At 47.3% G+C, this 14110-nt stretch overlaps 1 protein-coding gene across 6 annotated transcripts in view; it reads left to right on the plus strand.

Annotated features, from left to right (window-relative positions):
* Positions 1-13687, plus strand: part of RCAN1 (regulator of calcineurin 1) — a 100422-nt gene extending 86735 nt beyond the window's left edge. For 3 of the 6 annotated variants that reach the window (XM_042998708.1, XM_042998710.1, XM_042998706.1), the window contains 3 exons: positions 5153-5326; positions 8960-9119; positions 11953-13687. In XM_042998708.1, coding sequence (XP_042854642.1) covers positions 5153-5326; positions 8960-9119; positions 11953-12125 — 507 coding nt within the window. In that variant the 3' untranslated portion in view covers positions 12126-13687. Of the gene's footprint in view, positions 1-353; positions 812-1683; positions 1933-2908; positions 3294-5152; positions 5327-8959; positions 9120-11952 lie in introns of those variants that run through there. The other 3 variants (XM_042998709.1, XM_007090449.3, XM_042998711.1) reach the window with 3 other exon arrangements.
* The last annotated feature ends 423 nt before the right edge of the window (positions 13688-14110 follow it).

Consider the following 14110-nt stretch of genomic DNA (forward strand, 5'->3'; position numbering starts at 1 on the left):
TGGAGGGGGCAGGGGGGAGGGGCGGTGCACCTCAGAGCCCTCCCCAGCCTCTCTGGAGGAGGCTCCTGTGTCCTACCTCCCCCTCCCTTTCTTTCCCCTTGGCGCGTCCCCCCCGCCCCCACCAACGCCTCCCATACCCGCACTACCACCGCCACAACGTGCGTGTGTCAGGGACAGGCTGCCGACAGCACTGAAAATACGGCACGCCCAAACACACGCTACCCATCGCCAAGCACCATCTCATGCGACCGTATCCCCGTGCGGTTTGAGGCATACCCGTACTATTCGCAGTGTTCCCAACTGTTTTAGAATATATGCATTTAGATCTTTTCGGGTTGGGAGTTATGGGTAATTTGGCAAAGCGAACACCATAACTGGTTTCTTACATAACTCTACAGTTGGCAGTAAGGCAGCGCGCATTGAAATTAAGCAATGCTCATTCATCCAAGAAGACTTGACTTTTCCTCCTTTGGAGGGATAAATGCTCCGGTTTCGTTTTGCTCCATTATTGGAGACAGTAATATTATTGGCTAACTTTAATGGTTCTCTGAAGTTAATTCTTACATGTGAATGGCAGAGTTCTAGTTAACTTCTGGAAGCTTAGGAGGTGTCTCTGTGTGCCGCTGGACTAGACAACGCTTTTAGAAGTAACTTGAGTGCTTTTAGGTGATAATGCAACTGGGGAGATAGGGAAGGACGGAGGACCCAGGCTGCCACAGGGATCTAAACTGGAAAAGTGCTCAGCACCTCAGAGTTGCAGCCTTTGGGAAGAAGGGGCAGATGTTTCACCTGAAAAGGGGCCCGTTTTCAGGTACGCTCTCCAACCTTAGCATGCATTCCTTCCATTTCTTCTTCCTTATCTAGGAGAAGAAAAATGCAACTTTCAGTCTATGTGTCTCAAAAACAGGACAGCTGATCTCAGTGTTTTCTTTTCTCAACTCCAGAAGCTAGATTCTCTAAAATGTGTTTGTATCTTTTTCTGAATCTAGTAGCTCCTAGAAAATGATCAAAGTGTTGCATCTTCCTGGTTTCCAGATTACAATAGTAAAATTTTCCAGTGAAGAATCCCAGGATTGCTTGAGGAGCTCTTCTCACATTCCCACTGTGGAATACAAGTGAGAATGGGGACATTCATCCAGTAAAGTTCAATTAGGGTGGAAAAAAAAGCGCCATATTTCAAAATGAATTCCACTTTCTTCTTTCTTTAAAAACAGAGTTCGTTGACCAAGAAAGATTTCAAAACGTTTTCTCTAATACCCCAACATGAAACTTGGATTGAGGTTTTCAGGGAATTACAGGGATCAAACAACTAGCCAAGGCTTGAGTTTCCAGGTTTCCCAAAGGCTCAAAACTCCCCCAGAGGCTAATTACTGTTTACTGCTGAGACCTTCCTCATTTTTCTTCCGTAACATTTTCCATCTTAAGAAGGGTGGTCCCATTCAGCTGAGGAGCATGGTGTCTGAGTGGCTGAATGGAATTACTACCAGTGGAAACTATGTTGCAAGAAGAGTTGATAAAGCAGCTGCAAGGCAAACCTTGGCTGTTTTTTCCATCCTCCCCAAGCAAAGTTAATTAGCATAGGGAAAATGACTAAGGTGTTGACGTCACCTCTTTCCAGTAGAAACTTACACTCTGTCTCTGTCTGCCTAAAAGCATGCAGGACTTGACTCAGGAATTTGCTGTCCAAACAGGATGCTCTAGAAGCGGTGCTTTTTTTTCCCAGGGGGCTGGACTTCGGTGCTTTATAAGGGCCTGCTGGAGCGACAACCTCCAGCCTCTTGCAAGGGACCGTCACTTGGGGCTTGACTGCCTGAGTCGCTAGTGCTTTCGCCCTAAGAAAGCAAGATGCACTTTAGAAACTTCAACTACAGCTTTAGCTCCCTGATTGCCTGTGTGGCAAACAGTGATATCTTCAGCGAAAGTGAAACCAGGGTAAGGCTTCTAATATAATGTGATTTTTGAGAGGTTTCAAAGCACTGTGTTAATTGGAACTAGCAGCTGAAATATTTGCGGGGGTGTGATGTGGCTGTCTTGCGGGTTTGGGGGTTTTGAAATAAGTCCAAAATATTTGGTGCTTTATCAAACAAAGCTGTTGCCCGAGGGATTAACTGTGATGGAATGTTTAAAACTCTCAATATTTGACAACATCCAGGTCCCTTGACCAATCAGTAATGCAACGTTTTAACATGGTTTGTATTTTTCATTCTGTGTAGGTTGTAAGCAAACTTTTAGACGGAAGCTTTTTCTGGCCGTGAACAGAGCGTTTCACTTTGACATCTAGAGATCAGAACAATGTAATTTTATCTTAGGAAATAAATATCGCAAAGCTATTTGTATGTCTGTGGTAATTACAAGGGCCTGTCCTCAAGTTTTCAGCTTCCTTTAGCTAGGGAAAATGCAGCCATAGCAAACAATAAAACTGGATAAATATCTTAAGTTTAAGTGTGGGGAAGCAGCTCTCATTGGTGGTAATCAGTATAATTAGTCATTGTAATCACCGTGCTTTTCTTCTTCATTCGATTAAGATGTAAGATTTCCATCAGTAGCTACCCAGCTGTCTAATTGATCTTTAACAATATTGTATATGAGTGAGTTCTGTGTGTTGTGTTTGGGGAGTGGTGTTCGCGCTATAGGCTTTAGAGCCCCATGCCATATTGGGACATGTGAAAGATTTTTTTTTTTTTTAATCAAATTGAACTGCACGAGTGTGTATGATGCTTGAGAGCTAGGACTGTGGTTTCTGAACGAGATATCAGCACATTCTATGTGTGAAAATCCCACAAAAGCTACGTATTTCATATTAGCCTTATGTGAGTAAAATCATTCTTTATTCAATCAAAGAGGGACAGCGTCCAGCAACTATAAGAGCTAGATCCCAGCTGTCAGAACAAATAAGATTATTTTTTTAGGAGAATGGCGTCATAGTGATGTGGATTTAACAGACTCTGTGCTTTCTCTTGTGGTCTGGTCCTGAGCCCTGACTTGTATTCTAAAAATATTCCGCAAAGTCATCCCCCCTAAATTCTGAATCATAACTCCAAAACTAAACAGTGGGTCACAATGCCTATTGATGAGGTCATGCAAAATTCCAAATATATATGCACAGACCCTGCGCCAGAAACTTGCCTGAGCTCCCGCTGGAGAGAGGTGGGGAAAACGTCCGCCAGCAGCCAGATGAAATCCTCTGGGAAGCATCTGCTGTGTAACATTTTTCTCATTCTTTGCCTCTGCAAAACCCCTCAGAGGTTTTCATAAACGAAAGCAAAGCCACGGGATTCAGAGAGAGAAAGTTGGTGAGTTGTTACCACCCCCACCCTTGGAACAACCTGCCTGGTGCGCACGGGCTGACCGCCCCCGCCCGCGCTGGAACACAAGTCCTGTCCTGCCCGTGAAGCCTCTTGCGCCTGGAAGTCCCATGCCCTTGCCTCTCTCTAGCACTGAACATTCTTGAAAATGTTCTCTCTTGTAAGGCGTCCCCTCTCCCCTCTGCAGAAACTGCTTTCCGCAGGTTTCCAAGGTACTCGGTGCGCCCCGCCCGCCTCCTCCTCGACCTCGGTCCCCTTTGTAGAAGGCGCGCCCCTCCCCCAATGGGACCCTCAGCCGGCCCTTTCTGCCTTGCGCAGACTTCCCACCACCTGTCCTTCCTGTTCAGTCTGGAAGAAAAGGCTCGGAGGGTAGGACGCCTCACCGTCCATACAATCTTTCTGGAAGTTTTGACTGTCTATCAACTCGGTCTCTGGTTGGAGCCTTGAGACCTCGCTGTGGTCTCCCATCTCGCCCCACACCCTCCCGCAAAAGCCACCACCCTAGGACCCAGCCCAGCAGGGGACTCTCCACACAGCTTCTCCCAGAAAGCTGATGAGCTCCTTCCTGAATCTAAGCCTAACACCCTTGGACTTGGGCATTTCCATCCTAAGAACTCATGCTGTTTTGTAATTTTCACTAGGTGTTGTGTTGTAACACTAGAGCTAGAAATATACATACATTGTAGCCCGCATGCAGAAATGGATCCATTTGTGGGAGGCAAACCGTAAGAGACTCTTAACTGCAGAGAACAAACTGAGGGTTTGCTGGAGGGGAGCAGGGCGGGGGATGGGCTAAATGGGTGCTGGGCATAAAGGAGGTCACTTGTTGGGACAAGCACTGGGTGGGGACGAGCACTGGGTGGGGGTTCTACTCCTGAAACCAATACTACTCTGTATGTTAACTAGCTTGAATTTAAATAAGTAAAATTTTTTGAAAGGAAAGAAAGAAGTGGGTCCATTGGCAGTACATTAATTTTTAAACCAGTATTATTTTAGAGAGTTAAAAAGTAACAGACTCAGTGGGAAAATAATAGGGAGATTTCTTTTTAAACCTCTTCCTTTACACTGAGAAATGCAGGGTTTCTTATTAACTTCATTGTTTCCCAATGCAGTAAAATTAAAAAGAAAAAAATTTTTAATGTTTATTATTTGAGAGAGAGAGACAGAGAGAGACAGAGAGCAAGCAGGGGAGGGGCAGAGAGAGAGGGAGACACAGAATCAGAAGCAGGCTCCAGACTCTGAGCTGCCAGCACAGAGCCTGACTGGGGGCTCAAACCCACAGACCACGAGATCATGACCTGAGCTGAAGTCGGCTGCTTAACCGACTGAGCCACCCAGGTGCCCCTCCCCCAGTGTTTTTTTTTTTTTTTTTCCAAATGAGTTCCAGTGTTTTTAAGCCCTAAAGAAACATCTGATATACACAGCCACTCCCTGTGTTGAGCAGTGGGGGTGGGAGTTCACTAGGCCTGGGAAGGTTGTTGGACATAAGGAATTGTTTTGGGGGGGGGGGGGGTGTGGCAAATTACCAAGCTGGACATCCTTGGAATGTCCTCCTTTCCTACTTTCAAAAGAATGTTTCTGCCACTGGTAATTGTTTTGCTGACTGAATGAATTTAAGAAATCCTACATTCTAACTTTCTGAGAAAATCACCTGTATTAGAATTTAAAGGGGCCAAAAGCAAATCTTCCTTGAAGGGGTAAGGCTGGCTTTTCTTGTCTAAGAAAGAAGTTGGGTGTTCTCGAAATGACACGAATAATTCCCTTCCTCAAGTGGAAATGCGATGTAGTCGGCAGGACTCCTATGCGGGTATATTTTAACTCCTTTTATTTTTGTTATTACTTTTCAGGCCAAATTTGAATCCCTCTTTAGGACATATGACAAGGATATCACCTTTCAGTATTTTAAGAGCTTCAAACGGGTCAGAATAAACTTCAGCAACCCCTTATCTGCGGCGGATGCCAGACTCCAGCTGCATAAGACTGAATTTCTTGGAAAGGAAATGAAATTATATTTTGCCCAGGTGAGTTGAATGCAGTGACACACCTGCTTCTCCCTCTCACCCTTTTTAAAAGTAGCTTAGACATTGATTATGTTATACATTGATTTTTTTTTTAATGCATACGCATTTCAATTGCAATGTTGGAATTAAAAGTATATCCTGGGGGCGCCTGGGTGGCTCAGACAGTTAAGCGTCCGACTTCAACTCAGGTCATGATCTCACGGTTCATGGGTTTGGGCCCCGCGTCCGGCTCTGTGCTGACAGCTCAGAGCCTGGAACCTGCTTCAGATTCCCTGTCTCCCTCTCTCTGCCCCTCCTCTGCTCACACTCTCTCTCCTTGAAAATAAACATTAAAAAAAAAAAATTTGTTAAGTAGATCTTATTCTGTACCCTTCCTTTTTCACTGTGTATCATCCGTGATCATTCTACCACAACATTAAAATGTGTTTAATAAGATCATTTCCAGGTACGTAATATTCTACCATATAGATATTTCAGATATATTTAAGCAGTCTTTACTGTCAGACATTTATCTTGTTTTCCAATGTTTCACTATCACAGATAAACCTGCAGTGAACATTGTTACATCTCCACCCTTTTTTTAAGCATGTTTATTTTGTCATTTAAGTGACAAAAGCAACACGGATTAACTGAAACAATCCAAGTACGGTACAAAAGTCCCTAAAGTAAATAGGTAGATACATTTCTCCACTCCCCCTTCAAAGCCATGGCCTCACATAACCACCTTTGAAAATCTAGTGTGAATCCTCACACACTTTCCCCTTCACATATACAAACATACAAGTGCATGAGTATGAGTTAATTTGCTTGCACAAAAAAAAAAAAGGAATTACTACAGCCTTCTCTTTTACTTAGCAGTGTATCATGGACAGCCTTTCTGGTCAACGTGCCCGGCTGGGTTGATTAAAAACTCTTAAGAATTCATTTTGAGGAAGGCAAAATTCATACTCTAAATTTTGAATGTCCCGCCTATTTAAGAAAACATCAACATGGGGTGCCTGGGTGGCTCAGTCGGTTGAGTGCCGGACTCTTGATTTCAGCTCAGGTCATGATCTCACAGTTTTGAGATCGAGCCCCGTGTTGGATTCTGCACTGAACGTGGAGCCTGCTTGGGATTCTCTCTCTCTGTTCCTCTCCCGCTTGCACGCTCTCTCTCTCTCACTCTCTCAAAATAAAAAAGAAAGGGAGGGAGGGAGAGGAAGAGAGAGGAAGGAAGGAAGGAAGGAAAGAGAGAGAGAGAAAGAAAAAGAAAGAAAGAAAGAGAAAAAGAAAAAAAAGAAAGAAAGAAAGAAAAAGAGAAAAGAGACAGAGAAAGAGAAAGAAAAGAAAGAAAGAAAGAAAGAGAAAGAAATAAAAGAAAGAAAAGAAAGAAATCAAACATCAGCATGTGTTTAAAAGCAAGCGACCTCCAAAATGGCCCTTGACCTTGGGATGAGTAGCGCTGGGATAACTTTTCCTGCTCATTCAGGAGGGTGGTAGTTAAGAGTACAAGGCTGTGGGTGTGGCTAGTCTAACACTCTAAGATTTGTGCAGCATGTTTCCAGGAACTGGCTCAAGGGTTAGGGCTACTGACTTGTTTCAGACCAAGAGCAGACCTGAGCGGGGCCTCACTCTGTGCAGGTTCTCAGCAGCCCCGAGCCTCCCTCGGTGGAGAACCAGCCTTCTGCCAAGTGCGGGCAGCCGCGTCGGCACAAGGCTGCCAGGCCTGGCTGGAAAAGAAAAAAAAAAAAAAAAAAGAGTTAACCAGACAGGTAGCAAAGGCGAAGAAAGCCTCCTGGTGGCAGGAGTCCCAGCCCCGGGTCGCTCTCGAAGGGCTGTGAATGGGTTTGCCGTTTCTCCTGCTCACCACCCTTCTGGTTCTCCCCCACCCTCCAGACCTTCAATGATAAGGTGACCCATTTTCAAGGCAGCTCACAAAGTTCTATATGCTGTTGCATCTGGGGTCCAACAGGTTGGTTGTGGAAGGGGAAGGAGCTTCTCAGGTGCAGCTTTCTCGTTACGGCTCGTCCCCACGGGGGCTCTGAGCTCCCCAGGCCAGTAGAGGAGCAGAACCTGTGGAGACACTTCCTGACCCTGGGAGGAGGCCACCTTGCAGGCCCTTCAAGTATAAATTAGAGCTAGGATGCGCTGCCCCCTGGTGGCGGAGCAAAGCACGGGTTTTTGACCTTGGCTCTTTAGAATGACTTTGTCCTTCCACTTTTTCTGATTATTAAAGTAAATGCACGCTCAGTGTGAAAATTTGGCGGGGGGGGGGGGAGGGAGTGGGAGATTAAAATACAAATAAAACCCAAACTGGTAAGACTTTGATACAACATCTTTCTGGGCAGCCCTCTAACTGCACGGAGAGGACTTCTAAGCCCAGACTAGAACCATGGGTTATCGTTTCATGCTATTTTTTAGTTTTTTTTAATTTAATTTAACTTTTTTAGGTTTACATCCCAGTTCATTAGCATATAGTGCAATAATGATTTCAGGAGTAGAATCCAGTGTTTCATCCCCTACGCACCACACCCAGTGCTCATCCCAACAAGTTCCTCCTCGATGCCCCCTGTCCATTTAGCCCATCCCCCCAGCCACAACCCCTCCAGCAGCCCTCAGTTGGAGTCTCTTATGTTTTGTCCCCCTCCCTATTTTTATATTATTTTTGCTTCCCTTCCTCTATGTTCATCTCTTTTGTATCTTAAATTCCACATATTCAGTCTTATGATACTCGTCTGTCTTTAATTTCATTTAGCATAATACCCTCTAGTTCCATCCACGTTGCAAATGGCAAGATTTCATTCTTTTTGATTGCCGATACGTACATACATACATACCGCATCTTCATCCATTCATCAGTTGATGAATGACATTTGGGCTCTCTCCATACTTTGGCTATTGTCGATAGGGCTGCTATAAACATGGGGGTGCATGTGTCCCTTCGAAACAGCACACCTGTATCCCTTGGATAAATGCCTCGTAGTGCAATTGCTGGATTGTAGGGTAGTTCTATTTTGAATTTTTTGAGGAACCTCCATGCTATTTTCCAGAGGGGCTGCACCAGTTCGCATTCTCAAGATAGTATTTTTTTTTTTTTTTAATCTCCTGGCAGGTGGATCTTTTTTTCCTTCTCTGCTTTTGGCATCTGATTTGGAACCGCAGAGGAAGGGAATTGCGGGTACCACCGGGTGGGCGGGGGCCCTGGGACCCCAGCCCCACTTTGCCCTCCCAGAGGCTGTATCATCTTAGAGCTGTCGCTTAGCCTCTTAGAGCCTCTGTTCTGCCTTTGTGACCTGAGGAGCTAGAAGAAATGGCTGAGATCCCTGTGGCGTCAGCAACAGTGCTTTACTTGGTCCATTTCTACTACGACGCTACTCCTTTTCCACCAGTCTCGGTCCGTGGTGATTCCTGGCAGTCCCTGTGCCTGTGGGTCCCAGTCCTGGGAGGGCGCTCTGACCATGCTTGTGCCGTCACCCCTTTGCCTTCTCCATACGGACTGGGTCACGAGCCCCCTCCGGAACCGCATGCGTTCTGCCGCCCAGACGTAGGCTTGTCCTTTTGCGCCTGTCCTCCACAAGCTGTCACTGAGCGCTGCCGCCTCGCTTGGGTTCTGTCCTCCAGAAACCATGCGCCTGTATTTTTTTCTCTCCGCAGACGTTACACATAGGAAGTTCCCACCTGGCCCCCCCGAATCCGGACAAGCAGTTTCTGATCTCTCCTCCTGCCTCGCCGCCCGTTGGTTGGAAACAAGTGGAAGACGCTACTCCTGTCATAAATTATGATCTCTTATACGCTATCTCCAAGCTAGGGCCAGGTAAGCGGTGCTCTTGGGTGGGAGCAGGGAGACAGATGGGCAGAGGTGGCGTTCACGGGCCCAGACGGAGATGCTCACCTGCCTCAGGGAGCGCCTCCCCCCACTGTGGCCCCCCCGCGTGTTTTGTGAATGGTTTCTAGTTGTTTTCATCTGTGACTGTAACTCAGGTTGCTGGGGACACGCACACCTGCCTGCCTCTGGCCTCATTCCTTAGCGGGTCATGGGTACCAAGCACCGTGACCCCTCGTTGCCAGCGTCACGGGAATCCTTCCCGTCACCCACTGAGCACCAGCCCCAGGCCCTGTCACTCCAGGATGAGCAATTAGACTTGGAAAGGGAAAACAAACCACCCTACACGTTAGAAATTTCATCTTTAGTCAAGGTGGTTGGTCTGATTCTCACCTGCTCCTTTGAATGTTCAAGGGAACCGTAGGGCGTAGTGAAGAAAGGGCCCCAGTCATGCACGCCCCCTCTTGGCCCCATTGGGGTGCTCCCCAGCTGAGAGAGAAGAGTCTTCAGTCCTCCGATGGGACGAACGTGTGCGTGTTCGGGGAGATAACAGGTGCTCTGGCCTCAGTCTTCTTCTCCATACAGTGGGTATTACCCAGCGGAGCTGTGAGCCATACGTTGAGACCGTTGTGTAGAAAGCACTTCAAAACGTGCCTGGCCCATAGGCTGCGCCCAACACATGATTTTTGGAAACAATCCGATGTTGGTGGTTCCTGTCCTACCTGCTGGGTTTGGGGTGAGCGAGCGGGCAGGTTCGTGAGGATGTCTTGGGGTGAAGCAGTTTGAGCTCCTGCCCTGTCCACAGAGCAAACAAATACTGAGACCATTTCTTCTGGACCAGAAATCTGATGATACTCCTTTGGATTGAGGGTTTTATTTCACGGACCATCAGCAGTTTCGTGTTGAAAAGATTACATTTCTGAACACACTGCCCCCAGCGGAAATCGCCTCCGTGGGAGAAAGCTAGAATCCCACTACTCACTGCTGATGGTGGTGTCAAGGTCAAGGTGGACCTGGCCAGTCCGAGGAAGCGCGAGCTCCTGGCTGAGGTGCCTTAGCCGAGCTGAGGGCTGGAGTCTGCCGGGACGCTAGACAAGAGAAGAAACGGGTCCTCCAGCTGGGGGAGGTGACAGACTCCTCCAAGGGCAAGGAGTGCTGCTGAAGGCAGTCCTCCCCACTCCAGAACCTACCCCTCCTTTCTGATTTGAGAAGCCCTTTCAGAAAACAGACATAATCCAATCCATTCGCCCTTAGTTTACGTGACAGTGAGCTGGAACCAGATCTCATACTGGGCCGTGCTTTGCCGCCAGCAGGATTGCAAAGAGTTTGCAAATGTGGCCCTACACTGAGGCTTTCTGGACCCTGGCTGATGGGCAGGTAGATAAGGACCCTGACCGGACAGCCGTGATCTCGTGACCTTCCACCTCAATTCCCTCCCTGACAGAACTGAGGCTCGCTCACCTTTTCAGATGCAATTGCCATGAATGTTCCAGATAGAGAACAGCCAATTTCCTTTCTTATGAGGAAAAGTGCCTTCTGTGTTCAGAGGCGTCCCCAAAGCAGCGGGGGGCGGGAAGTTCTGGAATCCGGCTGGGGAAGAACACACAGAACTTGAAGGAAAACCCACCTCTGCACCCCGAGGGGGCGGAGCCAGCCGAAGCAAACCGCCCCCCTCCCCACCTGCTTAAATCCTAGCATTTCTACTACTCCCCGCTTCCCACCAGTCAGGATCCGGGCCCTATTTGTCAACATTAGTAAAACCAGGTGACACTTAACGGGCCTGTGGACCATGCAGCAGGTCCCAGGCACTTAGCTTGTACTTACCTGAGCAGCTCTGTGAGGTCAGTGCCATAATGATCCCATTTCTCGGAGGAGGCCGTGGAGGGTCACAGGAATGCGAGGGGACGTGCCTTCGCACAGGCTCCAGGTCCTGAGTGGAGGGAATCAGAGGCCACCTGTGGGCCCCCCTTGTGGCCTGTCTCCAGTGCGAACCGCCTCGGTGGGAGCCTCAAGAGGGAGGCTCATGGGGTGCCTGGGTGGCTCAGTTGGTTAACCATCCAACTCTTGATTTCTTTTTTTTTTTTTTTCTTCATAATGTTTACTTATTTTTGAGAGGGAGGGAGAGACAGAGTGCAAGCAGGGGAGGGGCAGAGAGAGAGGGAGACACGGAATCGGAAGCAGTTCTCCAGGCTCCGAGCTGTCAGCACAGAGCCCAACGAGGGGCTCGAACTCACGGATCGTGAGATCATGACCTGAGCCGAAGTCTGACGCTCAACCCCCTGTGCCACCCAGGTGCCCCCCGACTCTTGATTTCTGCTTGGGTTATGATCTCACAGTTCATGAGTTCTCTCTCTCTCTCTCTCTGTCTCAAAATAAATAAATAAACTTAAAAAAGACGGAAGCTCTCGATTAGGAAGTCCTTTCCTAACGCGTTTTATTCGTGCACTGTCTCCCCAAACACATCGCACCACAATGGGGAAGCCATCTGGGTATTTCAGGAGGCCTGGTGGACACGTTAAGTGTCATTAAAAAATATCCTCCTTCCGTTGCTTTCATATGCCTGGATTCAGTGTTTGAAAGCAGAATAATATATAACGGTGACTCTGTGTGTGTGTGTGTATGTGTGTGTAATTTTTTTTTTTTTTCCCCACTAGAGCCACCAAAGAAATACCAATCCAGAGCATATCTGGCTGTGTCCCTCGGTCCCCATTGAACGTCCGCAGAAGCCAGGCCGAGCAGACCCATACATGCTCTTTTGTTTGCTTTTGTTTCTTGGCTCTCCGGTCCTTGCCCGAGTTACCCTGCATTTCTCTTCTTTCCCCAGGGGAAAAGTATGAATTGCACGCAGCGACCGACACCACCCCCAGCGTGGTGGTCCACGTCTGTGAGAGCGATCAGGAGAACGAGGAGGAGGAGGAGACGGAAAGAATGAAGAGACCCAAACCAAAAATTATCCAGACCAGAAGGCCAGAGTATACGCCTCTCCACTTAAGCTGAACTGGCGCCCGGAGGAAGAAGTATTCCGAATCACACTCACGGAGAGGAATCTTTTTCTGTGCAAGTGGCCGCTCACGACTGGGGAGGTGGCAGCCGTGATCGCTGCGGCAGAAATTCCAGTTCACGTTGCTCAGAAGAGAATCAAGGCTTTGTCCTCTGGTTCTAATGCTGGGCATCCGTCAATGTTCATGGCTTCCGGGAATGTCCTGGGCCAATCACTGAAGTTTAAGGTGATCGCACGAGGACATTTGGGCACGTCTCGAGAAAACCGATAACCGATCGTGTTTTGTACTTGTTCTTTTCTGGTAGGTTCTGTCTTTTGTCAAGGGCGGCTTGATCCCTGGGTGTGGGGAGAACCTTCTGTTTCCAACCAGCCCAATGGGCAGACTCTCTCTACTGGTAGGAAAAGGCACCGCGAAGCCACAAAGCGTCCGGTGCAGAAAGGCTGTGGAAGCAACAATGCAGTGTGGGAATTGTAGTGTTTCATTTTTCTCCCCACCACGTTCTAATGTTTGTGCATGTATATTACGGATTTTCAGAACTAACCTCTGTTTGTGTATAGTTATGCCATTGTTGTGTTACATCTTTTGGGAAGATAGGAAAGCTTGAACAACCGATCACCTTTCCAGATTCATGATTTCTCTGCGACAGCACTCACACGTGGAATGCACCTGGAATACGTTCATTCAGCATCCTATCCATTGCAACGTAGCCCTTGTGCTTTGACAAAAGAAGTCGATCTGAAATTCCCACGTAGAGTTTCACTTCGTAAAGTGCAGAGAACAGCAGTTTCACTGCCAGCATTTAGTGGGTGAGAAATTTTAGGTTAGGTGTTTGGGGTCAGACATCGGTTCCATTTCTTTCTTTTCCGTGGTGGTTTGTACACATGAATCGTAGCCAAAATACCTTTCTGGGGAACCGTTGGTGGAGATAGTTGATTTTTGTTTTTTTAACCCCACTAAAACATCGAGATAAACCTGTAAATAAAGCCGATAGCATATTTTCAGTCCCATTTGTACACTCGGGTGAAAAATACGGCAGTGGAATTGTAGTGTCAGAATATTACCCTACCTGTGACTTGTATGTTGTAGAAAACGCTGTTAAATGTCGGACAAGACTTGAATTCAAAGCATGTCAAGTGGATAGTAGATATGTGGTGGAATGCTAGGGACTCAGTGCCTTTTTCCCCATTGATTCCTGATGGAATTGTTACACTAGGTTAACGTCTGTAATTTTTTTCTGGTCGTAATGTGTGTGTCTGGTAAACAGGTATTCTATTTTGGCCTTACAACACCATAACGAAATTTGTCATTTTGAAATCCCTAACGCCCAGTAACAGTGCATGCTTTGGAAATTTGGAAGGTGGTTTTCTTTAAGAAGCAAAGGCATTAGGTTGTTCGTGTCAAGAAATCGACAGGATGTTCTCAAAACCCTGTTTACAGTACTTGGTGAGGTGTTGGGGGGCCGTGAGGGAGAGACCATTGCCTAGCTGTTCAAGTGTTCCTGGCTAAGTGCTTTTAAACTGGAGAGGCTAACCTCAAAATATTTTTTTTAACTGCAGTCTATAATAAATCAACACAATATCCTCTTTACGGAAAGCTTGATCTCTGTGCCCTTTTATTTCTGATGATCGGTCTGTGAACCCTGTGAACCTTGCCGTCTCCAAAGGACTCCTTCCTTCGTCAGCTGCCATTGAGAAACGTGTGATGCTTTCCTGTGGTTCGTGGAGGGTTAACCGCACTAGCACCTAGTAAAGCGGAAAATGGAGAAAACTGAAATCGGGAGTCTGGGTATTTGCTTTGTGGAGGGAGACGAGGAAAACCCTGTTCCCCAGTAAAACCACCAGCTCCAATAAGCAACAACGTTTCTGATCGGTCATAGGAGGAGCTGTCTTTCCTGCTAGAAGCCCAGGCAAGACACTGAATGACAAAGGCCAGTTAATGTTCCGGAAGTCTGTCTCTGAGCCTTCCGTCTGAATCCCAAGC

The sequence above is a fragment of the Panthera tigris genome, chromosome C2, assembly GCF_018350195.1.
Source record: "Panthera tigris isolate Pti1 chromosome C2, P.tigris_Pti1_mat1.1, whole genome shotgun sequence".
Classification (NCBI taxonomy): Eukaryota; Metazoa; Chordata; class Mammalia; order Carnivora; family Felidae; genus Panthera; species Panthera tigris.